Source organism: Macadamia integrifolia, unplaced genomic scaffold (genome assembly GCF_013358625.1).
Source record: "Macadamia integrifolia cultivar HAES 741 unplaced genomic scaffold, SCU_Mint_v3 scaffold69, whole genome shotgun sequence".
Lineage (NCBI taxonomy): Eukaryota > Viridiplantae > Streptophyta > Magnoliopsida > Proteales > Proteaceae > Macadamia > Macadamia integrifolia.
In genome coordinates, this window is record NW_024870513.1 from 158575 (window position 1) to 184392 (window position 25818).

The 25818-nt window shown below is 39.5% G+C and overlaps 1 protein-coding gene across 1 annotated transcript; it reads left to right on the forward strand.

Annotated features, from left to right (window-relative positions):
- Positions 1-280: 280 nt before the first annotated feature.
- Positions 281-25598, forward strand: LOC122069703 (actin-related protein 2/3 complex subunit 1A-like). The gene is made up of 10 exons (XM_042633775.1): positions 281-523; positions 15311-15384; positions 15522-15564; positions 17917-17998; positions 18382-18470; positions 18594-18679; positions 21115-21178; positions 24669-24769; positions 24893-24951; positions 25065-25598. The coding sequence occupies exons 1-10, from the start codon at positions 281-283 to the stop codon at positions 25127-25129; spliced, it is 906 nt and encodes a 301-aa protein (XP_042489709.1). The 3' UTR covers positions 25130-25598.
- Positions 25599-25818: the final 220 nt, after the last annotated feature.

Here is a 25818-nt window from a genome sequence, read left to right on the forward strand (position 1 = left end):
AATGGGAGTTTTTTTTTTTATGATCCTACCTCTTGAAGAAGGTAGATGGTGTGAATCTTTTTTTTTAAGTGTATGCTTGGTTTGGCTGCTGGAATTTTTCTTGTTTAGTTCGGGGAAAGAGTGTTTGACTCCTCATCCACAACATGTATGAAGATAGTGGACTTGGAGCCCTCTTTGGTGATTCCCCGAACCCAAATGATCCATCATATTGAAAATGGGAGACTAACAACTCCACTGTTATGACATGGCTGATTTTTAACCTGAGATTGGCAGAAGGTTTATGAGGAAAGAAACTGCTAAAGATATTTGGGACCGTGTGGGTGACTCGGCCAAAGTTTATCAACTACTTCAGAAGGCCATTGGCATGAAGCAAGGGAACAGGACCATTTCTAAGCACTATAACACTGTCATTAGTCTCTGGGAGGAGTATGATCACTATAGGGACCTCCAACTATCAAATCCTGAGGATGAAACTAAGGTGTATCACGGACTCTTGAAAAGGAATGGGTTCTTATTTTGCTTGGTGAGTTGAATCCCGAGTATAAGCCAATCCGGATACAAATATTGGACCGGTCTCCTCTTCCATCCCTTGATGAAGTGTGTAGCTATTTGCAAAGTGAGGAGACCAGGCGGGTGGCCATGAAACATGTCTAATGAGGGGCCGGTGGGCCCCAAGGAGACTCAACTGGGATGGATGTAGGCCCTCTTAATAACTTAAGTAATTCAGGCCTAAGATTAGGTGGCAAAACCGTAAATAGACTGATGTTTGCACTGGAGTGGCAGTCCTGTAATTACATTGAAGTTCTAAGGGTGGAACGGCACTTTTGTAATTAACCAGAAATTCCTAATGTTTAAGTGGGTCGGTTCACAAGTGTGGGCACAAGTGGGAATTTGATTTATTGCTCAGGTCAGAATTGGAACTAAGGGTAATTAAAGGACAAAGAATTAAAGAGACAAAGACAAAAATACCTTAAGATAAGGAGATAAACAAGACAAAAAGGAATTAAAGAGATGGGCAATAGGGGAAATCAACGATATAATAATTATGTCAAGAGGGAAGGCTTTAAAACTTATAAGAACCGTGAGGAAAGAAGAGTCTTCTTCTTCCTTGCTTCACAAACCCATGGTGGAAAGACCAGCCAGGCTTAGGTGTAGAGATCTCCTTTAATGTTTGTCTATTGAGCCTAAAATTCCAGGTGAAGGATCTCAAGGAGAAGGTCTACCAAACCCACCAGGGAGCTGCTCAGATCAGCAGGCTGGAATGATGTGGGAAGCTCCTTAAACTGAAGCTAGCTATAGATGTTGCTGGAACCCAGTTGCAGGTTTTGCTCCTCACCACAGGAAGGGTCTTCGGGGCTGAAGTTCTAGGGTTCGGGTTGCCTAGGATAGAGGTTCTCACACCCTAAATCTCAGGCTCATCTGAGGGGTATCAATGGAGATCGACTTCAGCAATCAGGGCTGCTGTTACTGCCCAGAAACAGGGAAAGGAAACAGAACCGTGATGAAGAAAGGGAAAGGAGGAAGAAAGAGAAGAAGGGGGCAGGGGGAGTTGTCGCACAGCAGAAGGGCAGCCACACAGGCACTACTCAAATCAATTCATTCTTCATTAATTCTATAATTTGGGTTACATGCCTTATTTAAGACACAAACAGAAATAAATCTCCTAAATCTAGATTAATAGAATTAAAAACAAAAGACTCAAATTGGAAACATTTTACCTATCTAGAAATTACCTAAAATAAAATATTACAAATAAAATAAAATCCTAGAATATTCCAATATCCTTGAACCGAAATCAGTAACTTTGATCCCAAATTGGATTTGGTTCTGGATCTGGGTTCTGGACCGGTTTTGGATCGATCCATCGTGGCACTGCTACATCAATGTCCCCCCCCTTGAGTGGTCAACTCTTACTATTAGAAGAGATTGGCGTGGTGGTGGCCGAGGCGAAGGCCCACATAATGGAGATGACAGACGATGTGATCATTGTGGGAAGTCTGGGCACACCAAAGAGAGATGATGGGTTCTTCAAGGTCGACCTCCTGGCACACGTGGTGGTTCTAGTGGTGCTTGTGGTAGACGTAGTGGCTGAGCTAGAGCCCACAGTGTTGACGCCTAGCATACTACTACAGGGTCTGCTCCTAGCCCACAGGCAGAGCATAGTTCCCTTACTAGGGAGGATACTGCAGGATTCTGCAGAGTCATATCTCAACTAGGAGGCTCATCATCTTCTTCCCTTACAATGCCAAATTCCTCAGCTTCCGCCTTACAGGTTTTCTCATCTGCCCCTTCCACAGTTCCATCTTGGGTTATTGATTCTGGTGCTACAGATCATATAATTGGTACGTCCCATTATTATGATACAACAACACAACTCAACCTTATCCCAACTAAATGGGGTCGGCTACATGGATCCAATGCATAAAATAAAATTGGATATCCCACTCACGAATCGGCAACCAAGATCATAGCCCTCCAAGTAGCTCTATTCGATTTTATACTTAGGTGAAGACTTAACTTTTGCATGTCTCTTTTCACTAACTTATCAATGGTCATTTTTAGCCTGCCCTTAGCCCTTTTGGCTCCATCCATCTGCATTTAGTCACTCCTCCGTACTGGGGCATCCAAAGGCCTCTTTTGGGCATGCCCAAACCATCGTAACTGACATTCTCTGAGCTTATCTTGAATTGGGGCAATTCCTAAATTGGTTCTAACCTAGTCATTTCTTATTCTATCTCTCAGGATTTTACCGCACATCCATCTCAACATCCTCCTCACAGCCATATTCAATTTATCTATGTTATGCTTCTTGACTGCCCAACATTCTACACCATACATCATAACTGGTCTCATGACAGTCCTATAGAATTTTCCCTTAAGCTTTAGAAGAATCCGTCGAACACATAACACTCTAGACGGCCCTCTCCATTTCATCCATCCTACTTCAATTCTGTGGGAAACATCATCATCAATCTCACCTTCCGTGTTTAAGGTAGAGCCCAAATATTTAAAGTAGTCACTTTGCGGGATCGCTCTCCCATCAATTTTCATTCCCTCACCATCGATCCTCAATCGACTAAAGTTACACCATATATTCCGTCTTCGTTCTACTTATCTTAAGACCTCTTGATTCCAAAGTATATCTCCATAGTTCTAACTTATCGTTAATCTTTGCCACAATTTTACCGACCAGAACAATATCATCTGCAAAAAAGAAAAATAACCACGAGATCTCTCCTTGAATATCCCTGGTTAAATCATCCATGATAAGTGTAAATAGTAGGGGCTTAATGCAAAATCTTGATGTAATCGGATATTAATTGGAAACTCAGCACCCTGGCTTCTCACTGATCTCACACTAGTCACCACATCTCCATACATGTCTTTAATTATATCCACGAATTTACTTGACACCCCTTTCGTCTCTAAAACCTATCAAATTAAATCTTTGGGGACCCTGCCATAGGCCTTTTCTAAGTCAACAAAGACCATATAAAGATCCCTCTTGTAGGTTCTGGATTTTTCCATCAGCCTTCTAAAAAGGTAAATCGCTTCTGTAGTGGATCTCCCAGGCATCAAACCGAACTGGTTCCTTGAGATATTGGTTTCTCTTCTTATGCGAAGCTCTATTACCTTCTCCCATAGTTTCATAGTATAACTCATAAGTTTTATGCCTCTATAGTTGTTGCAGCTCTGAATATTGCCTTTATTTTTGTAGATTGGGACAATAACACTTCTCCTCCACTCATCCAGCATCTTTTTCGTGTTCATGATCTTGTTAAACAGCTTGGTTAACCAAACAATCCCACGTGGTCCCAAGCTCTTCCACAGTTCAATTGGGACCTCATCTAGACCTAGAGTCTTCCCCACCTTCATCTTCCTTAGGGCTTCAATAACCTCAATCACTCCTATCTTGAATACATACCTATGATTCCTGTTGTCCTGCAGAATACTTGAACCACTCCTATTAGGGCTTGTCTCCATTAAGTAGGTTACAAAAACACTCATCCCATCTCTTCCTTATGTCTTCATCATTCACAAGCATTGTACCCTCCTCATTCTTAATACATCGAACATGGTCGAGATCCCTGCTCTTCTTTTCCCGAAATCTAGCTATCCTATAAATAGCCTTTTCCCCTTGGTATTTAAATTGTTATAGAAGTCATCATATTTTCTCGACCTTGCTTTCCCTACAATCTTTCTTCCCTCATTTCTGGTGACCTTATATCTCTTTTTATCTTCAGCTTCCCCAATCTCATTATTATGATACGTACTCTATTTGTTTCGGTAGAGATAAGGTTAGGGTTTCTGATGGCTCTCTTTCCTCCATTTCTGGTAACGGTAGCATTCTTATTACTTCTTCCATTTCACTTGATTCTGTTCTTCACGTTCCTGACCTTACTCGTAATCTTTTATCTGTGAGTCACCTGACAAAATCCTTAAATTGTCGTGCCAGTTTTTTTCCTTCTCATTTTCTCTTTCAGGATTTGGTGATGAAGAAGATTATTGGCAGTGGGCATGAGGAGAAAGGACTCTACCTACTTGAACCTCAATCACATTTTTTGGCTGCAACTCAGTCTTATGTGTGTGGATGTACTGATAGTAGTCCTGTGGATTCTATGATATTGTGGCACCAACGTTTAGGACATCCATCTTTTGTTGTTATGAGGAAACAATTACCTTATATATTTACTTATTTTCCTAGTTCTTATGTCTTTCATTGTGAACCATGTATTTTTTCCAAACATTGTCGTTCTTCTTATCCTTATCATAGTAATAGATCTACTGTTCCATTTCACATTGTGCACTCTGATGTTTGGGGGCCGTCTACTTCTACTTTACATGGTTTTTGTTACTTTGTTTCTTTTGTTGATGATTTTTCCCGTGCCACTTAAACTGTTCTAATGAAGCACAAGAGTGATGTGTATGATGCCTTTAAAACTTTTTATCATATGATATGTACACAGTTTGACACCAAAATTAAAATTTTTCGTTGTAACAAAGGGGGGGAGGAGTATATGTATGTTGGTCTTCAAGACTTTTTTACCAACCATAGCATTATTCATCAGCTAGCTTGTGTTGACACACCCCAACAAAATGGGGTAGCTGAAAAGAAAAACCGTCATTTATTGGAGGTCAGTAGGAGTCTTCTCTTTGGCATGCATGTTCCTAAAAATTTTTGGTTTGATGATCTCCTTACTGCTACTTTTTTTATCAACCGTATGCTAACACAACTCCTTGGCTTCAAAACTCCGTTGGACACTATGTCTCCTCAGTCTTCTTCTTTCTCTCTTCCCCCCAAAGTGTTTGGGTGTATCTGTTATGTCCATGCTAATAAGTCTTCTCGGACTAAACTGGACACCAAGGCTCTTAAATGTATCTTTCTTGGCTATTCCTCCACTACCAACGAATACAAGTGCTATCACCCTTCTTCCAGACGAAGGCTTCTCTCTAAAGATGTCACCTTCCTTGAGTCTGCACCCTTTTTTGCCCCTCATCAGCATCTTTTTCAGGGGGATCATAATAAAAGTGAAAAGGCTACTGATGAGATCCTTTTTCTTGACCCATTGCCCATCTCTCCTTTTATGCTTGACATTAGGAAACACAAAGAAGTGGATATTATTGATGTTGGTGATCATTCAAGAGGTGGTTCAGGTTCAGGTAATGAAAAGGTGACCATTGTGTACACAAAGAGGAACAAGAAGACCTGCCAAGAGTTAGATCCACCCTCCTCAGTCAGGTAATATCCTTCCTTCCCCATCAGAGTTAGATCTTCCTATTGCTATTGGAAAGGGAAAGAGAGCTTGTACTAATCTTATAAACCAGCTTTTTTCCTATAACTCTCTCTCTCTCTCTCTCTCTCTCTCTCTCTCTTGCAGGTGTTGCATTTACTATTGCACTCTCATCTGCTTCTATTCCCAAGAATGTTTCTAAAGCTATGTCTAACCCTAAGTGGAAGCAAGCCATGACTGAGGAAATGATGGATCTGGAAAAAAATTGTACCTGGAAATTGGTTGATCTTCCAATGGGGAGAACTCTAGTTGGATGCAGGTGGGTCTACACAATCAAGTATCGGTCAAATGGTACTACTGAGAGGTGCAAAGCAAGGTTAGTGGAACAAGGATACAGTCAAGTGTATGAGATTGACTATCAGGAAACATTTGCTGCTGTGGCTAAGCATAACACCATAAGGGTCCTTTTTTATGCGGATCCGAGGGAGTCGGATCGCTTATGGGCCCACAATCAACAAATAATTTAATTTAAACAAACCAGTGGCAGTTATGTAAATAAACAGTTTATTATTGAGCTATTTGGAAGAGGGGACATAAAAGGAATTAAAAGTGATTTGATGGGGCTACAATAGGAAGTGAAATAGAAACAAGGGATATGAAAGAATTAGAGACCAAAAAAAAGGGGCATAATGGTAAAACAGAATTAAAAGACAGAAAAGGGGCAACTCACAATTGTGTTATCTTCTTCCTAGGATCCAAAACAGGGGCGGAAAGTTGCTCTAAAACTTCAAGCGAGGATCCCCAAGGAGGTGCTCTAACAAACCCACAAAACTAACCTAGGACCTTGGAAGTGATCCTCTAGGGTCTGAATCGCCTTCAAAGTAGGAGCCTTCGACCAAAATTTCAGAGTCAACCAGTACAGAACAAGGATGCAACAAGCTCTTGTTCTGTATTAGGTATCACCGCCCAGCAGAGATGATGAACAGTATCCAGCAGTTGAGAAAAAAAAAAAGGAAAGGAAATAAAGGAGAAAGTAATGGAGATGAAGAAGAACTAAAGACGAAAATAGGAGAGGGAAAAGAAGAGATTAGAAGATTTCAGAGAGGGAGAAAAAAGGGGTCGGCAGCCATAGTTTCAAAACTAATAAAATTTTCAACCAAGTTTCTATTCATCAAGTCTAAAAACTGAACTTCTCCATCGTTTACATGTCCAATATAAAGGAAAAAAATCAAACAATTAATGGAAACTACTTGAAAGGAAACTATTCTAAAATTAGAAGCTAGCTAATTTAAAAAGAAATTATTTCTAAAACAATAGAAAATCAAATCAAAAGATTTTTTTTTTCTAAGTCCATCGTGCAACTGCAACACTTTAATCTCTGGCAGCGAATAAGGATAGGCCATTGTACTAGTTAAATGTGAAGAATGCCTTCCTACATGGAAACTTAGAAGAGGAGGTGTATATGCAAACTCCTCCCGGCTTTAAGTTCCTTTCAACTGTAGGAAAGGTGTCTTCTCAATACGGCTCTGTACGGTCTTAAACAATCTCCAAAGGCCTGGTTTGAAGGGTTTAGACAGGCCATTCTGAAGAATGGTTATTCCCAAAGTCAGGCTGACCACACGTTGTTCACTAAGCAAGGTAATGGCACCATCACAGCCCTGATTGTCTATGTTGATGACATTGTGGTGACTGGAGATGACAGAGCTAAGATAGCCAAGCTGAAGAACTACTTAGCCTAACAGTTTGAAATCAAAGATCTGGGACCCCTAAAGTACTTCCTGGGGATTAAAGTGTCTAAATCCCAGAAGGGCATAAATATATGCCAAAGGAAATTTATTCTAGACCTTTTGAAAGAAACGGGAATGTTAGGCTGCAAACCTACAAGTTCTCCTATTGAGCAGAATCATAAGCTAAGAGGAGATGTTGGCCCTTCTCTTGTTGATGCAGGGAAATATTAAAAGCTAGTTGGGAAGCTTATCTATTTTTCCTTGACTCGCCCAGACATTACTTATGCAGTGGGGGTGGTGAGTCAATTTATGCATGCTCCCAAGAGTGGGCACTTGGATGCGGTTTAGCACATTCTCCGGTACTTGAAGTCCTCTCCAGGAAAAGGACTATTTTTTTCCAAGCATAACCTATGAGAATAGAAGGCTTCACTGATGCAGATTGCGCTGGCTCACTCTCTGATAGGAGATCTACATCAGGCTATTGCACATTTATAGGTGGAAACCTAGTTACATGGCGAAGCAAGAAACAATCTGTGGTGGCTCGGTCTAGTGCAGAGGCAGAATTTAGAGCAATGGCTCATGGAATGTGTGAGCTTCTCTGGTTGAGAAGGTTAGTCCAAGAGTTGAGATTTGATACTGAGGCACCTATAAGGCTTTATTGTGACAATAAGGCTGCCATAACTATTGCCCACAACCCTGTGCAACATGACAGGTAATGTAGGACTAGATTTGACAAGTCAAACTAGACCCAAACAACAGGAACTTGTAGACCAAAGAACAACCAAAAAATAACTGAAAACAAACTTGAAAGAAATAAGAAAGCTTGAAGAAAACCTCCTGGACCTCACGCCGCAAGGAGTCGCTTGGATCAAACACCAAACCCTTCTTCTTTGATCAAACACAAAGAACCCTCATAGAGGAGAAACGCAGTAGCATCTTTTTTTGTTCATCAAATCATCTCTCTATGATGAGAGCTCTCCTTTATTTATAATAATGATGGGATTACAAGAAAATAGAAACTAACTTTAGTTTCCAAAAACTGAAATAGGAAACTAAAAATTAGAAACTAAACTAGTTACTAAAATCTGAAAATAGAAACTTACAAAATAGAAAGTCTTAGTTGCTAAACTGGAAATAGAAACTAATTTATGACTGAAAATTAGAAACTAATTTAGGTACTGAAATTAGAAACTAAATAACCCCATCTAAAAAGGAAACTAAAGTAAAAGGAAACAAATCATTGAATCCCGTATGCAACCTTAGAACCCCTAGTTTAGACCCATAAAAGTGGCCCAATATACTCCAAACCACATGGACTGAAGGCCCAACACGTATACAACCCAACCCTAAGCTTATTCCTATTAAAACAAGCATATTTTGGTAATTAATCTGCATCAACTCTCCCCGGCTTGGAAACATTCGACTCCGACGAATGGATAAGGGACATGTAACGCTCATACAAGTCGGGATCAAGTCTCTTGAAATCATCAGCATGAATCCAAGTACAGTCACTACGGGGACGGCCTTTCCACTTGACAAGAAAAGTGTGATAACCGGTGCCACGGCGTCTTGTAATTATCATCCAAGACGTCTTCAATAACTTCAGAAGTGGGTGGCTTCAGTTGAGGCAACCTAGCAAGATCTCAAAAGGAGTAGACCTGTTGTCCTATTCACTGAGCTGTTGTAGGAAATTCTGCAATGTCAAGAATAGAAGGCCATGTCTTCTCATAGTCGGTGCATGAGGAACAGGTAGTGGAGAGTATAAACCTGTGTTCTGTTTTCCCCCTTTTGCCAACTGACATACACGGCATCTCTTGATCACATGTCGACATCCTTTGCAATGCATGGCCAATAATATCGATCAGTCACCTGTGCAAGAGTCTTATCTTTTCCAAAATGTCCCCCTAATCCTCCTCCATGTAACTCTCGTATGATGTGATGACGTAGGGAAGAGTTTGGGATACAAAGCCGCGTGCCAAAGAACAAGTACCCGTCATGAATAGAGTACTTTAAGTGCTGCCCACCTTGTTGTAACTCCATAAAGACAGTGCCTTGTACTTATAGCAAATACAAACTCCTGAAGTAGGCTACCCATTTGCTTCAAGGCCTCATGATCAGTGTACAAAATGAACTCCTTACCAATGAGGTAGTGCCTCCAATGGCGTACACTTGACGACTGCATACAACTCCAGATCATAAGTTGAATAGCGCTTCTTGGCCTCATTCAATTTTTCGCTATAAAAAGCGATGGGGTGTCCTCCTTGCATTATCACTCCTCCTAGCCCAACATGTGAAGCATCTGTAGCTACCTCAAATACTTTGTCAAAATCTGGTAGGCGTAGGATGGGTGCCTCGGTCATCTTCCTCTTCACAAGAGCGAAGGCTTTGGTCGCTGCAGCTGTCCATTCAAACTTCCTTTTACTCGACTTCATACATTCAGTGATGGGTGCCATTACTGCACTGAAGTTCCGAATAAATCTCCTATAGAAGGAAGCCAACCCATGGAAGCTACGGACTTCTGTTAGAGTCTTAGGTGTGGGCCAATCAGTGATGCTCTTGATCTTCTCTGGATCAGCTTCAACCCCCTTTGATGACACTATAAATCCAAGGAATACAACCTTGGGCAGCATGAAGGAACACTTCTTGAGATTAATGTATAACTTCTCAGCACGGAGTACTCTCAAGACTTGCCTCAAGTGATCCTTATGCTCTTCTTGGTTCTTACTGTATACCAGAATGTCATCAAAATAAACAACCAAAAAGCGACCAATGAAGGGACGAAGGACTTGTGTCATCACCCTCATAAAAGTACTAGGTGCATTTGTCAGACCGAACGGCATGACTTTCCACTCATATAAGCCATCCTTGGTCTTAAAGGCGGTCTTCCACTCATCCCCAGAACGGATGCGAATCTGATGATAGCCACTCCTCAGATCTAGCTTGGAAAAGACCTTTGCCCCGGACAGCATATCCAACATATCATCTAGTCGTGGTATAGGAAACCTATACTTGACTGTTATCTTGTTGATAGCACGGCTGTCCACACACATACGCCAAGAACCATCCTTCTTTGGTGTGAGTAAAGCTGGTACTGCACAAGGACTTAAGCTCTTCTGTAGTAACCCATCCACTTGCCGTTTCAGCTCGGCGTGCTCAGTAGGACTAAGTCTGTAAGCAGGAAGGTTGGGTAAAACCGAACCAGGTACCAAGTCAATGGCATGCTGTATGTCTCTCATGGGAGGCAACTCATCTGGGAGATCATCAGGGACTAAGTCAGAAAAATCAGACAGGAGCTCTCTGATAGGTGCACTATACGTTACCTCAGGTTGGGGGGTGACTTCCCTAGTAACAAGTGCCATAACCATTCCAGTCTCATGACTTGTGCGTAAGAACTGTTTATGGGAAATAGTTAGCAACTCCTTTGTGGGCAGAGCTAATACCTTCTTCTCATTGTCAATGCCCTTCTGATTTGACCTTAATGATCTCTTCCACCGTATTTCAGCCGGCACATTTACCGGATAGAAAGTTGTAGGAACTCCCTTCCACATGAAAGTACACAGATTCTTCTTCCCTCCAACCATGGCATCATTGTTATACATCCAGGGACGACCAAGCAATACATCTGTGAGTTTCATTGGGATCACATCACACCAAACTTTCTCTTCATATCGGTAAAGTTTCAAAGGAACTGAGCACCTCTTATTCACCTCTAAGGTATTACCATTCAGCAAGGATGCCTTATAAGGCTGAGGATGTGAGTCAGCTTTCAAGGTTGCTTTCTTCACAAAGGCTTCAGAAACAACGTTGACACAACTGCCACTATCAATGATAATCTGACAAGTATGCTCACTTGACTTCGTACGGCTGTAGAATATGCAGTTACGTCGCCAATCCTCTCCTTTGGTTTCAGCCACCAATATGCGAGTAACAATATTTATTCCCTGGGTATCATTCTCATTAGTGTTTTTCATATCATAGTCATATCCACCATCATCATCATCATCTAATGGGTAGGGATAAAGGGCTGACTCATCCTCCTCATTGGAGTCTTCAACCTCAACTACTGCATTAACCCTCTGCTTATGCGGACAAGACTTAGCAAAATGTCCTATCTCTTGACAATGGAAACACTGTACCTTATTACTACCTGTCATGGGTGCCTTTCCTTTATGATCAGCTCGTGGAGGAAAAGTGGATTTTGGAGGTGTTGAGCTACTAGGTTTAGTGGCTGGAAAATTCTTCTTTACCTCCCCAGCTTGGAAACCAAACCTTCTAACTGGCTGTGCTAGAAGCTCCTCTGCTCGTAGGGCCTTGTCAAAACAATCCCTCACTGAGTGCACTTCAACAACTCCGATACCCCTGTTGATTTCAACTCGCAATCCCAGTCGAAACCGAGATAACAGTTGCCTTTCATTCTCCCTTATGCCTGTACGAAAATAAAGTGCGTCAAACTTGTTCATGTACTCGGCAACAGTCATAGACCCTTGACGAAGAGAGTTCAGCTGGTCTTGTATGCGAGCTCTGAAGTTGCGTGGCAAGTATTTATCTGATAATTCAAGCTTCATCTCTTCCCAACTAGCAGGTTCTCTACCACGGTCTTCCAACTCTAGCTCATAGGTCCTCCACCACTCACGAGCAGCCCCAACTAGCTTAGCACGAGCTAGTTTCATCTTCCGTTCCTCAGGTAACTCATAATAGTCAAAATAGTCGTCTAGTGCCACTATCCAATCATAGAACAATTGGGGGTCATATCTCCCATCAAACTCCTTCAGATCGAGCTTGACCTTCTGTGAATCTCCAGAATACCTCTGTTGCACGGGACGCTCAGTCTCAAAGTATCCTCTTACATGCTCTTCAAAAGTAGGTTGTGCCACCGGAACCCTCTGTGGTGCTCTCAGATTAGGGTTTGCTCTCCTATTAGTCAACTGAGTAACCACATTCATTGGAGTGTCCACTTCGGGTGTTGTACGTGAACTGCCAGTAGGCTGTTGGGGTGGGGTCTCTTCATTCAACAACCTGGATCCAATTCAGCCTTCAATTCAGCCTTTAGTTCAGCTCTCATATTCTGTATCAACTCCATAATAGAAGCTAAGGTGGGGGTGTTGTTCTCAGCCATGCTCTGATACCACTTAATGTAGGAATGGATTTGGACAACCAAACTAGACCCAAGACTGCAGGAACTTTTAAACTAAGAACAACCAAGAATAGCCAAAGTAAGGCAGCAATATAATAGATCAGAATTAAGGAAGAAACAGATTTTTGAAATCAGAATTTCGAATCCAGAAACTGGAATTTATGAGATCAGAATATAGCCCAGATTAAAGGACTAAATCGGATATAGGAATAGGGTCATAACATATCATAAATGGTGAATAAACATCCACAGAAATCAGGAACAACCAGATGCGTCTATCGATCTCAGAAAACATAACAGATTAGGTCAAAATATCCAATAATAAATATAGAACAGACCAGCAGTGAACAAATAGGAATGAGTCAGCAGTAGTATTAGGATGATAACAGTTCCAAATCAACGATAGACACTACAACAACAAAATAGGACTGCCCAGAACAGTCGATTCTGGTTCTGTTCTAGTAAAGTCACCAGAGGACAAGAAAATAGAGATTCCTAATAACTTAAGAACCACAGCCCAGATGGGGACCAAAACTGGATCGAGTTGCTCTTTTAATGAAATATCAGCCAAAAGTGACTAGGGGTTGAGTCAGAACAGAATTCGATATTCCTGCCCAGAAAACCTATCGCCTGGACAGAACTGTTAAGGGAAAAGGGGTAAATACCTGTAGCAGCAGTAGACCTTGAAAGTAGACTTGAAAGAAGAAAGATAAGAAAGTTTGAAAAGACCACTCGGGCTTCACAACACAAAGTGTCGAATGGATCAAACACCCAGCGGCAAGTTCTTTTTTTCCAAAATCAAAATTGTCTCTCTATGATGAGAGCTCTCCTTTATTTATAATAATGATGGGGAGGGTTTACAATTAGAAACTAAATAACCCCATCTAAAAAGGAAACTAAAGAAAAAGGAAACAAATCACTGAATCCCGTATGCAACCTCCCCCTAGTTTAGACCCATAAAAGTAGCCTAATACACTCAAAACACATTAACATTTATGGAACCCAACCCTAGACTTATTCCTAATAAAACAAGCCTATTTTGATGAAGAATCTGCATCAGTAGATGAGCTTGTTAGGGGGGGTATCAGTAGAGTCTTGATGTATTTGGGCCATAGCGTAGTGTAGTCCATATTTCTGCCCCCCTTTGCTGATATTGTAGTTTCTTAGATATTTCTGTGCAGTTTTTCTATTATCTATAAAAAATGAAAAATGCACTCCCTTTAGATATTTCTTTGCAGTTTTTAGATATTTGTGATTACTCTTATCCTATAGGGTATGGGTACATTTCCGTTACCCTGCAGGAAAAAAGGTGAGGCAGTAAAGCATCATCAAGGTTCTTTCACTTTTCAAATTATAATTGTCAACATTAAAGCATCGTTAATGGTTTTAACCTATAATTATCAATGTTAATGCATTGCTAATAATGTTTGGGATGGGGATATGGGCTGGGTTTTGTATTGATATATGTGTTATATGTATGTATAGGATGTATATTCATTAAATAGCCTAATTGCCCCACTTAGATGGGTAATTGGGACTTTAAGACCTCCTTACCATTACCCTCCAAAGGCGGGTAGGGTAAGGAAGTTAAACAGATACCATTGGCAGCCTTACTTCAGAACAAAAACAATTTGCCTTATTGGACTTCTCCTTTTATTAATTTGGGTTTAGAGTTCTCACTTCTTAGGAAATAACCTTTATGACTAGCTTGTGCTACTTATGCTGCAGTTGGTTGCTTTTCTGAAAAGACCGGTAAGGGAAATCTGTTCCCAAACTTTTGGAATGCATGTGATCGCCTTTCCAAGGAAAGGAAAAGCATTCAGGGATGATATTGGTTTGTGTACGTTACTCCCCTTAAATAGAACTGGTCTGAAAATTTTCATATCAGGTCATTTCTTATGGATTCTTAAAGTATCTCTCAGTTCATCCACCAAGGCTATGTCTTTTGGAACCATTAAAGTACACCTTTCAGCTCTCTAATAACTGATTCACCTATTGAGATATGTAGTGCCCCCAAAAGGAATCGCTAATACTTTATAATCCACTAAATATGAGAGAGACCAAAGAAGACAGCCTGGCTGTCCCCCTTTTTGCTCCCGTATCCCTTTCCCACCAATCTTCCTGGCAAAGCAATCAAACACAGCTTTAGAGTGATGAATTTGAATTTAGTTGGTCAAAACTGCTGCTTTATGTATTTAAATGAATATTTCTTTTTTGATAGATTGTATTTAATGTATATTTTACTCTCTTCTGATGAACATCTCTTTATCAAGTAATCAGGGTCACAAATTATTGTTGTAATTGGGTAATTTCAGTTGAAATATTTCAATGTTGACTGGCACCAAATTCAAGCTCATTTTAAATGAACTGAAGATAGTGATTTTTGTTGAAACCCCCAAAATATCTCAGTTTCTGCAGTGATCGAAATCAGGACCCAATTCTATATTTGATTTCTTTCATCTAAATCATTAATATGCAACTTGTTCAGAGTTAACAAGAGGTAGAGTGCATTTGGTATCTGAGTTTGACAGACTTTGTATCTTTCATGATGTTCTCTAAAAATTAATAGCATGATTTGTAGTGACATTTGATATGTTGATAAACTTGTACTTTCCTGTTGCCTCCCACCCAAAGAAAAAAAAGCTCGTCAGTTTGTTCGTGGATTTTTGTGTGTGTGTGTGTGTGATAAATGATGTATTTTATACTGTTAACTGCAGATTCTTCTTGCTACTGCGTCTACTGATGGAAAATGTCGAGTTTTCTCCACTTTCATCAAAGGTGTTGATTTGAGGTATGTTTAAATAAATAGTAGGAACATAATAATTCAATTTTTGAAAGTTTTACTTTGGAAACTTGGGAGAGGAAATAAAATTTCTCTTTGATTATTTGTACTAAATCATCTATGCTTACATTTGTCTGACAATGCAGGGGTTCAGGAACCAGTCTTTCTTCGGATGCAAAATTTGGAGAGGTCCAATATCTTTTTCATTCTCTCCTAAGCACCAAATTGTTGTAACATATTCTCATTAATGAAAATATTATAAAGCTCTTTTGATTCTCTTTTTTTTTTGGGTGTGTTTAAAGAGTAGCAAACTTTCTAATTAACTTGAAAGGAAGTTATTAAAGCATATTCAGTTCAAAATTGTACTCCAACATCAATTTCATCTGGACATTTGTAGAACCCTTTCATCCTGTTGATCCCTAAGATATCATTCCATTTTTTACGCTCTGTCAATGAAAAGGACCCTTCAAAAGCATTCAGATGCATATAATTCCTATGTATTGGACTATTTTAATCTTCTGTTTTACATGTCCGTCCTGTCTGTGAGATGAAATGAAAGAACTGTTGTTAAGAATATTCACAAAATTTCTTTGCTGGGTAGATGTAATTAACCTAAGTTGGTAGAGTTTGATGATGCTAATACATCACTATTAGTTCACTGAGATAAAGTCATATGTGTAGGGGCATATGACTCTAGTAGATATGAGTTGTATGGGATTGTATATTTGTATTGAAGTCTCTTTGGATTTAATTGAAACATATTTTTCCTTTTTAAAGAGTCTTGTTGTTGGGGCAGTATGTGGTTGTGAAGTTTGGGTTAGTTTTGGATAGGCATAGGATCTGTCTTAGACTCTTATGTGCAGAGATGTTAAATAAGGTTGTTACCAAGGCACCCAAAAATAAAAAGAAAAATGAAAAAACAAGTGTTCAATAAGACCCTTATTGATGTAGATAAGTCACTTGGGCTTATTTGCAATTTTATTGCAAATAAGCCTTGGGTTGTGTTATGTATGTGTTGGGCCTTTGATCCCATGGGTTTTCTTTGAAATGGCCACTTTAATAGGCCTAAAATATGGGTAGAAGGTAGGAAAACGGGATTTTATTCATTAGTTTAATTAGTTGCTATTTAATTCAATAAAGGCCCATTGGGCCATTAGTTGGTTGTAAAGTCCTATATGGACTATTAGTTAGTTAGTCCTACTCCATGTTGGAGTCATAAAGTCAAGTTTTAGTCCTATTTTGAATTCTTAATTGTAGTAGGAGTGTCTAGTCTTATTGGAAAACTAACTCCTAGTTGTAGTATGAGTGTCTAGTCCTATTGGGAAACTAGCTCCTAGTATTAGTATGATTGTAAACTTCCCCTCTATAAATAGAGAGGCATATGTGCCATTATTGGACAAATTTAAATGAAAGAAAGTTTGCATTTATGAAAGAAAGTTTGCAACTAAATGTTTAGAGCAGTTGAGATAACTGTGGATGAGAAGCCTAGGCTGAGATAGCCACTTCCTTTATTCTCTTTCACTCTTCTCAATCCCCTATCTGTTTTATTTTTATTTATTTATTTTTTTGCTGTAACATTCAAGAGGTATAGTACAGATTTTGATAAAAGTCTCCAGAAATCAGAACCGATCAGCAATCCTAGTGGGAATAGGAGAGAGATCGATCTCCTCTCTTTCTCTCTTCTGTACTCTGTTCAGCCAGATCTTCAATCAGGGTATTCCATGCCTCATAAGGGACCCACGATCCTTACCTAGTCACTGTTGGAAGCATTCAGCTTCTGTTCTTGAAGGTTCTTCTCAGTTTTCTCTCCTAGGTCAGAAAATCAAGAAAGCTTGTAACTTCACAATCATCATCTCAACTTTGGGGGTTTTTGTACCCTCCCTAGGGACTTTCTACGCCCAAGAGTGCAACTCAATCGAACTCCTACAGCCTTGGCCGCACCTCTCTTTCTCCAGCTCTATAACAAGTCTTTCTCTCTCCTATCGGGTTAGGTTTTGGACTGGTTTTGCTCCTATATGGGTATTGTATCCTTGGGGATTTATTTGATGGTATTATTTCCTTGTTTTTTACTCCTATTTGTATTGTTTGGGGTTATAAACTGCGGAGTTAGTTACTTTTAATCTACTCCTGCATTACTTATTACCCTTATCTAGCTAAAATTTGCCACGTGATTGATTTTTCTAGTTTCTTTCTCTTATTAGTTATTCTGAAATCGAAGACAAGTCTTCCTTTTGTACTTACTTTCCATCCATGAACCTGAAATAAATACACAGCTAGCATCCATTCAAAACTGATTTTTGTATACTTTTTTATGATCCTTTTACTCATTGTGCTATATATTTAATATTGATCATTTCATGTTTTCAATTATACCATATCAGATCAACACATTTTTCTATAAATTAGGAATTGTCCCATGATTTTAACGGGGAAATGTTTTCTATTGAATTTTTGTACATCATTTTGAATGCATGGGCCCAAATGTATCATTTATATAATTTCCTTTTGAAATATAACTAATTTCTTTTTTTTGTCATCCAGCAAATCATTCAGCTCGATCTTTCATTTAGCTGGGCATTTGGTGTAAAATGGTCCCCAAGTGGCAATACCTTAGCTTATGTGGGTCAGAAATCTTTCTCTGCTTCATCACTTTCCAATAAAAATAATTTACATTTTGGACGTGTATTAATTATGGACATCAGAAGTGCTTCCTGCAATCCTAATAGATGAAATATTGCAATATTCATTGCAATTGCTTTTGTTTGCCCAAATTTTTATTCCACAGGGATTCTAGGTAACAATCAATTGTACTTGATAGATATTTACTACAATCTAGATAAACTTCAGACTCGTTTCTATAATTTGATATGTGGACATATATGTGCCTTGCCATTGCTTCTTGATTCTATTTTGATCTTCTAATGGTTTTATAATTCTATTAAGTTAATATTATTTGTCAATAATCATTATCTTCCTAAGGTTGTTTCTGTTTGTTTGACTTTCTAGGCCACAATTCTACTATCTACTTTGTTGATGATGTTGGTCCTTCTCCTTTGGCTCAAAATGTAGCATTCCGTGATTTGCCTCTGCGTGATGTGGGTCAGCATCCTCTTGTGTTTGCTTTACATTCAGAACTTTCTTTTCATTTTTCTATATTTGTTAATTAAATATATTCATGTACAGAGGACTGCTTTTTCATCACCTGATGTTTTCTTCAGGTCTTGTTTATTTCTGAAAGGATGGTGATAGGTGTAGGATTTGACTGTAATCCTATGGTTTTTGCTGCAGACGAGAGAGGCATATGGTATGTCATTGTCTCATTACACAACTGATTTTTTGCAACTTTTTTCTTTGATTTTATCTTCACTGAGCTATACAATCTGTGAATTTTGCTACACCCAATCAACCTGGGGCAATCCTTTGAAATCAGTTCCAGGATTATGTGTCTGTGGTGGGCCCTTCTAGCTGGGCTACATAGTTATACAGTTCCTAGTTATTGTAGCATTCTGGTAAAATATTTTGAGAACTTGAGTTCTTTTTGTAATTTTTTGTTTTTTTGTTTTTTTCTTCCCTACTTTAAATTGGTAACTAGTGGTGGCTAATGGGCTGGCTGGGTTGGGTTCCCTCCAACCCATCTTGTTTCTGACCCAACCCATTTAGAATCCATTCATTGCTAATTAAACCCATAGCTAACCCAATTCACCTGTCAACATTTAGAACCCTTTTCCCAATGCTTCCTCTTTTTCTAACACTCGTCAAGACCCTTTCTGTGCATCCAAAATCCTGTTATTGTAGATGTCAATCTATGTTGCAATATGTACGATATTCTGAAACATGGCCTAATGGAATAGAAGCTGATGGAGAATAAACATCTTTGTGCTGATTCGAAGTCAACTTTTTCAATTTACACACTTTCCTTGGTGCCTTTAGAGCTTGAATTTAGCTGTACTGAAGAACAACCTCATTCAAAGATGAAACAAAGAAATGCTCAAAGAGAATTTCTTTAAGCAGTTCATTGGTTCAGATGCCATTAAAACTCAAACCAAGCAAAAACGTCAAGTAATACATCCGATAAGTCTGGGGGATAGATGTATTGGGTGAGAATTCGATTTGTTACATCACATAAGTCAGTGGGACGGAGAATTTCTTCTTTTCTTTATATTTATAATTTTGTTTCATAATTATGCATTTATATTATATGTTAATATGTTATGATGATTGATGATTGATGATTGATGAAGATGAACTTAGTTTATTTACTTTATTGATTTGTTTTCTTGATGAATATCTTACATTGGTATGAATATGAACCTTTAATATTTATTTAACATATGAGTAATAGGATTCAACTAGGATTTGAGCCAAATAGATTGGTTTTATAAAAAAAATTACACAAAAACGCTTTAATGGATAAGGCGACGCTTTATGCCCGCCTTATCACTAAGGCGCTCCGAAAGACCCTCAAACGCCTCCGTCGCCTTACCGCCTTAAAAACTATGGTGAGCATTCGATGCATGTAGCAATACAATTTCAAACTCAGATATCAAGAGTAAGGGCGGAATAAAACCCATCATCAGTGTTTTAGGTTTTTGAATTTTGGGGATGGAAAGGAACTCAGGAACAGAACCCAGGTCATGATAGTTGCTATGACTTATGATTTAGGGGGTGTAAAACCCAGCCCATTTAGTGCCTGACTTATTGCGTGACCCTGTCCCAACTCAATTAACAATTAGCTTTGGTTTGGATGGGTTAAAAGTGGGCAGGTAGGTTGCATTGCGACCCCTACTGGTAACAGAACATATTGCGACTTAACAGGGAAAAGGGGGAAAGAGGATTTACCAATCTCCAACATGGCCCTTAGGGGGAGCCCCAGTTGGGGGTTAGAATTGTCAGACATGTCCAAGCCCACATTACAGGTGCTAGGGATTGGCAGTTCCAGTAGTATAAAAGGACCATCAGCATACTGAATGCCAGGTTGGGGTCCATTTTGTTGATTTTCATATTGGATACTTTGGGCTGTCATACTGCAGAACCGGGATGAATTCCAGCCTCCATTTTGTGCTAGAAGTGCCATTCTCCAGCCCCTCACACGCTAACCCAAAAAGGAAAAAAGTGATGGTTATTAAATCAGAACCCTAGCTTTGTTATTGTCACATCCTCTTGAATGTTCTTCCTGCAATGTAACCCTATTTTGAGGAGCCTTAGTTATTCCCTTGAGAATTCAAAATCCTGACCCTAGAGTTATCCTACTTCTGGCTTTCTCTTTCTGCATCAATGTGGCCGTTACAAAACAAAGCTACCTGCTCAACAAACCACTATCAGTACTAAACCATATCTTACCCTACATGACCTGACTTAAAAATGTTCCCTGATACTCACCAAACCCTTCTCAGAAAATTCAAGTAGAGCAATATCCAAACACATAGAACTCTCCAGCACCCCCATCCCAACTCAAGTCTCAATTTTAGAGATAGTTGAGGCTCACCTTTGCAGCCTTGCCTCCTGCTTCTTGCCTGTTGCACTTGAAGCAGAATCTTGGTTGTCCTGCACAATAGAAGAATTTTGGTTTCAGTCACGTAGCTTTCAACTGGTTGGTTTCCTTAATTGTAGTCATACTTATACTTGTTAGCAATTTTCTCTTTATTTAGAAAGGATATTTGTCAAATGGTCTTTTCTTTGTACAATGTTTGACTGACTAATGTATTTTTTTCTTTTGGGGTGGGGGGATTTGTGTTCTAGGTGCTTTGTGAAATTCCTTGCTGAGAGGAAAATGGCATCATCAAGCTCAAAATATGGATCGCAGGTATTTTCATGTTTACATATTTCAGTGCTCCTATGATGCTAACTTTTTAAGTTGGAATGCGTATATCTTGGAGATATTGTGTTGGTGGATTACATATCTGCTCTTCCCGTTACATTTACAACAAAATTCTTTGTTTTATTTGCATTCCTTCGTCTTATATCTGTAATTAACAAATAAGCATAGTTTGTCATTCCCACCCCAATCCCCCAAAAAAAGTGGAGCAAGGATAATTTCTTCCAATAGAAGATGAATATATATATTCTTGGGGCTTGTTGATCCAACGGTAAGGTACGAATGTTGTGACCTGGTGGTCAAGCGGTCGAAACAGACTCGCGACATTCTCGGGGTAAGGCTGCATAGTTTCTACCCCCCGGACTTTGCACATGTGAGAGCCTCGTGCGCTGAGTACGCCCTTCTATATACTAAATCAATTCAATCTATCTGTGGGTGTTCTTGAATGACTGCTTTCTGAAAAAATAGGATGGCAAGCAACATGACTATCTGAACACACAGAAGTTGGGTGAAGAGAAAAATTGTAGCTCCAATTGAGATCTCTTCTACCTCTCTCCCTTTATATGTACAGAAAGATTATTTGAGCCACCCAGAGGGAAAAAGTGACATCATTTCATGTTGATGGCTTGGTTAGATTCTGTTGAAACGGTGAATTGTGAGAGGGTAACTTCTTGGAAGGAGTTTGAGAACAGTGGTATAGACTTTATGAACAAGGAATGTCCTTTTCTAAAATAACCGTTTGCTTAGTTTTTTTGTCACCAATGAATACCTTCTTTTACTTGTCTCTGGGGGCAGGGGAGAGAAGGAAAAGAATAAAAGGCAAGAAGGGTACTAGGGGTTTTATAGAGGTCAGTTTGAATGGCTTTAAGATTAAGGGTCTCCTCCATAGACCTTCATGAATTGCACAGTATTAAAACTGCTTATCCTAAAAGCTCAAGCTGTTATGGACCACAACAGTGTATAGCAACACATAAGCCTCCCCCCTCCCGGGGGGCTTTGTACGTGACACCAATGGGGGTACAATAACACATAACACATGCCTCTTGCACTTACCAGTTACCAGGATCGAACACTTGACCTCCTGACTCTAATACCATGTTACAACCACTTATCCCAAAAGCTCGAGCTGTTAAGTGAGAGCCACAACAATATACATCAATACACAACACAAAGAAAATCCTCAAGTTACTAGAATTCATAACATCTATTTCTTCACAGGTAGGTCCATTCACTTGATCATCCTCCCAAAATCTTGTGCTGTGTGTAAACCCTCCCTCCCCCCAGCCCCCCAAAGCCAAAAAAAAAAGAGGTTCTGCTTCCCATTCGATTTTACACAATGGATGGAAACGTTAAAGATTAACCTCTTGGCTGTAAGCAGGTAGGAACTACCAAACCCCAGTTAGGATCACTGAACAACTTCACAAAATGTACTGAACTTCAGTTACTGACAACAGCATATGTGTATTAACTAATAATAGGTAAACTACAGCTGTAACAGTCCCTTAAAGCATTAACAATTCCCTACACCAATATGGGATAACTCCAGTCTGAGAGGTAAGTAACAGAAGCAAAATGAACACTAACACCGAATGTAATTTTAGTCAAAACCCAGAAAATGTGAACCTTAACAAGAACACAAATAATAGCCAACAGATGGGGCTCAAATTCCAATCGATATTGGATCTTAATGGTATGAAACAACCCCAAATATAAAAAAAAACCACTGGACTGATTTCATGAATCATGTAGTAATTGGGAGATTTTCAAGATCTCTCAAACCTGGCCTCAGATCAGGCCACAAACAGGGTCAAGTGGGGGTACTGATGTGACAATCTGATCCTCCAAATATCCCACAGGTTAGGGAGATCAACCTCAGTTAAGGTTTTGGAAGAAAAACTTGAAGACTGGAATCCACAGGTTACTATGCCTCCTTAGGTCAGCAGCAAAGGCAGCAACAACTTTAGGTCTTCAAAAATAGCTTTAATAGGTTTCGGCTAGCTTCAGTTATGGTCAGAAAACAAACAGCCATAGAGAGAAGAAAACAAGGAGATTGGAGAAGAAGGGGGGAAAGGAGGGATACGTAATGCCCCAACTTCATTAACCTTGGCACAATATTGTACTCTTTGGCCCATTGGCCTCAAGGCTTTAAAACGCATTGTACCATGTGAAGGAGGCTAAAGATTATCAACTAGCTCAGTAATCTCCCCCTAAGTGATGTGAGACTAAAGTTTGCACACCCTTATCGATCTCCTAAACACCTTAGTACTTGCCATATTTTTAGTGGGGACACCTCACCGATCTCCCAGGTGGGTTTGGTATGTGTCATATTCTTGAGTGTCACAATCTTCCCCCCTTTTGACACAACGTTCCCACTTTGGCCTCACACACTCGGGGTCTGCTCTGATATCATTTGTAATGCCCCGGCCTCATTAACGTTGGCACAATATTATCCTCTTTGGCCCATAGGCCTCAAGGCTTTAAAACACGTTGTACTACATTGAGGCTATAGGTTATCATCTAACCTAGTAATATCCCACTAGGCGATGTGGGACTAAAGTTTGCACACATTCATCAATCTCTCAAACACCCTGATACTTGCTGTATTCTTGGTGGGAGCATCTCAGCGATCTTCCAAATGGATTTGATATTTGCCATATTATTGGGTGTCATAGAATAGGGGTCTCTCATTTCTAGCCTCTCTCAAGTCCCAGGACAATAACATTTCACAAAGAAAATTCTATTCAACTTCATTAAATCCAATAATTTCTTAGATTCTAAAGTCTATAACACTATGTCAGCTCTACTGAAATGAGGGGGGGGGGGTTTCATCCCATGGTCACCACTAACTTTATTTCACAAATGAAGTCGTGAGGAAAGACATCAGGACCACAATTCCAATAAAAAGTTGGGAAAGAAGCCATAAAAAATTATGTTCCGGGTTTAGGGTTTAGGTTTTCAAAGTTTCTCTCGTGACAGGAGGTACATGCCACATGTGTCCTTGTATATACCTCAAGGGAAGGGAAAGACCTCTGAGGCATAACCTTCATATGCTTTCTAATCATTGATCAGTATTTTCCCTCTTAACTAATAGAACATCGTTGACTAGTTATGTGTTTAGGAGTATAAACTGCACATACTAGACTTCTGAATTCCTGGTAGTATGAACTAGTCCAACTTTGGATATTTATTGGTTATCTTGTCTTATTGACTGCACTCTGTACTATGCCCATGGTTGGAATTATACTCTTTATTGTTACTAAAAGAAAAACTGTAATTATCAAAGCAATCCCATGCTTTGAAAGCATGCTTGACATCTACAAAAACATGGAACATGGTTGGTGGTTTGGGAAGTGAAAGGCATGCTTTTATTCTGAGTAATATGTGGATTTTTTATTGTTTACTGTACTCTACAGTGCTTTTCTTTCCATGAATCTGCTTTTAGAGTGACTTACTGCCCTCTCCCCCCCCCCCTTCCTAGTTTTCTGAAGCGTTTGGGAAGCTTTATGGTCAAAAACAAGTTGGCAATGATGCAGTTGAATCTTCAAGACCTCGGGGAGGTGTTCACGAGAACTGCATAAAGTACGTAATCAATCTCCTATTGTTTGCAAGCTCCTATCATGTTTCTGTGTTTCCGTGTCTTTCTTCATGTTTATGTGCTCTTAATTGATGAAACCATAACATGTCATGTTCTGGTAATTGTAGTTGTATTCTGCCATTGGAGAAAACAGGGGATGGTAGAGTGAAGCGCTTCAGCACTTCTGGTTAGTTAACAGTGACTGGCTGTATTTACTGGTGCCAAGTCACCTGGGAATATGTATTATTGTATTGTTTTCCTACTACAAGTTCCATTCTAATATGATTCTGTTTTATTCAGGATTGGATGGTAAAGTGGTCATCTGGGATTTAGAAGACCAAGAAGATATTTCGTTATATTCATAATTGAAGGTTCTTAATAGTGTCACAGCAATTCAAACTTTCAACCTCTTCAATGGCGATGAAAGGCAGTATTCCAGAAAAAAAAAAAAAGAGGGTAGGTTTACTAATGGTTGAAGACTCTATTCAATATGGCATCTTAATTTAAGATTAAATTTGTGCCTTTGATTGAGAGATGGAGTCTTCTTATGTATTATAGTTGTATTTGGAGGAGAATGAGGTTGGCATACCATTATTTAGGTTACAGATCCATTGGTCAGTCCTTGTTCAATTATATTTGTTTGTAAGTTGTAACAGAACAACTTAAACCTGTGCGTAGGTTGAACACTAAGGTGATTGAGCGAACTCCATTTTCTTGTGTTGATGTATTCAAATGTGGGAAGACAATGAGGGTTTTTTTTTTTTTTTGAATGTTGGTTAACTCCGATTGTGCTTAAATTTGATATATAAGCAGTGAGCCTTATTTGTCTATCAATCTAGAAAAATTGGGGTCAATCTGAATTGTATATGAAACCACATTTCTTATTAAATTTGGGATGAGGGCTGAACAAGCGGCATAGCGAAGTGCTCCAATCAGGTGTGAGGTGTGACATACTGATTTCACACATAGGAGGATAGCAAGATCATTTCATGTGAAGAGGGAGGGGGTGCTATTGTATTTTCCCCTGGTGGTCAAAAAACATTTTCCCATAAGG

What these genes read in the sequence shown, in the direction of transcription:
- LOC122069703 (XM_042633775.1), top strand. Translation starts at nt 281, where the DNA reads ATGAGGAAAGAAACTGCTAAAGATATTTGGGACCGTGTGGGTGACTCG. An exon ending in ATCAAAGGTGTTGATTTGAG is followed by an intron (nt 15,385 to 15,521) that starts GTATGTTTAAAT and finishes CTGACAATGCAG; the next exon opens with GGGTTCAGGAACCAGTCTTT. An exon ending in CAATACCTTAGCTTATGTGG is followed by an intron (nt 17,999 to 18,381) that starts GTCAGAAATCTT and finishes TTGACTTTCTAG; the next exon opens with GCCACAATTCTACTATCTAC.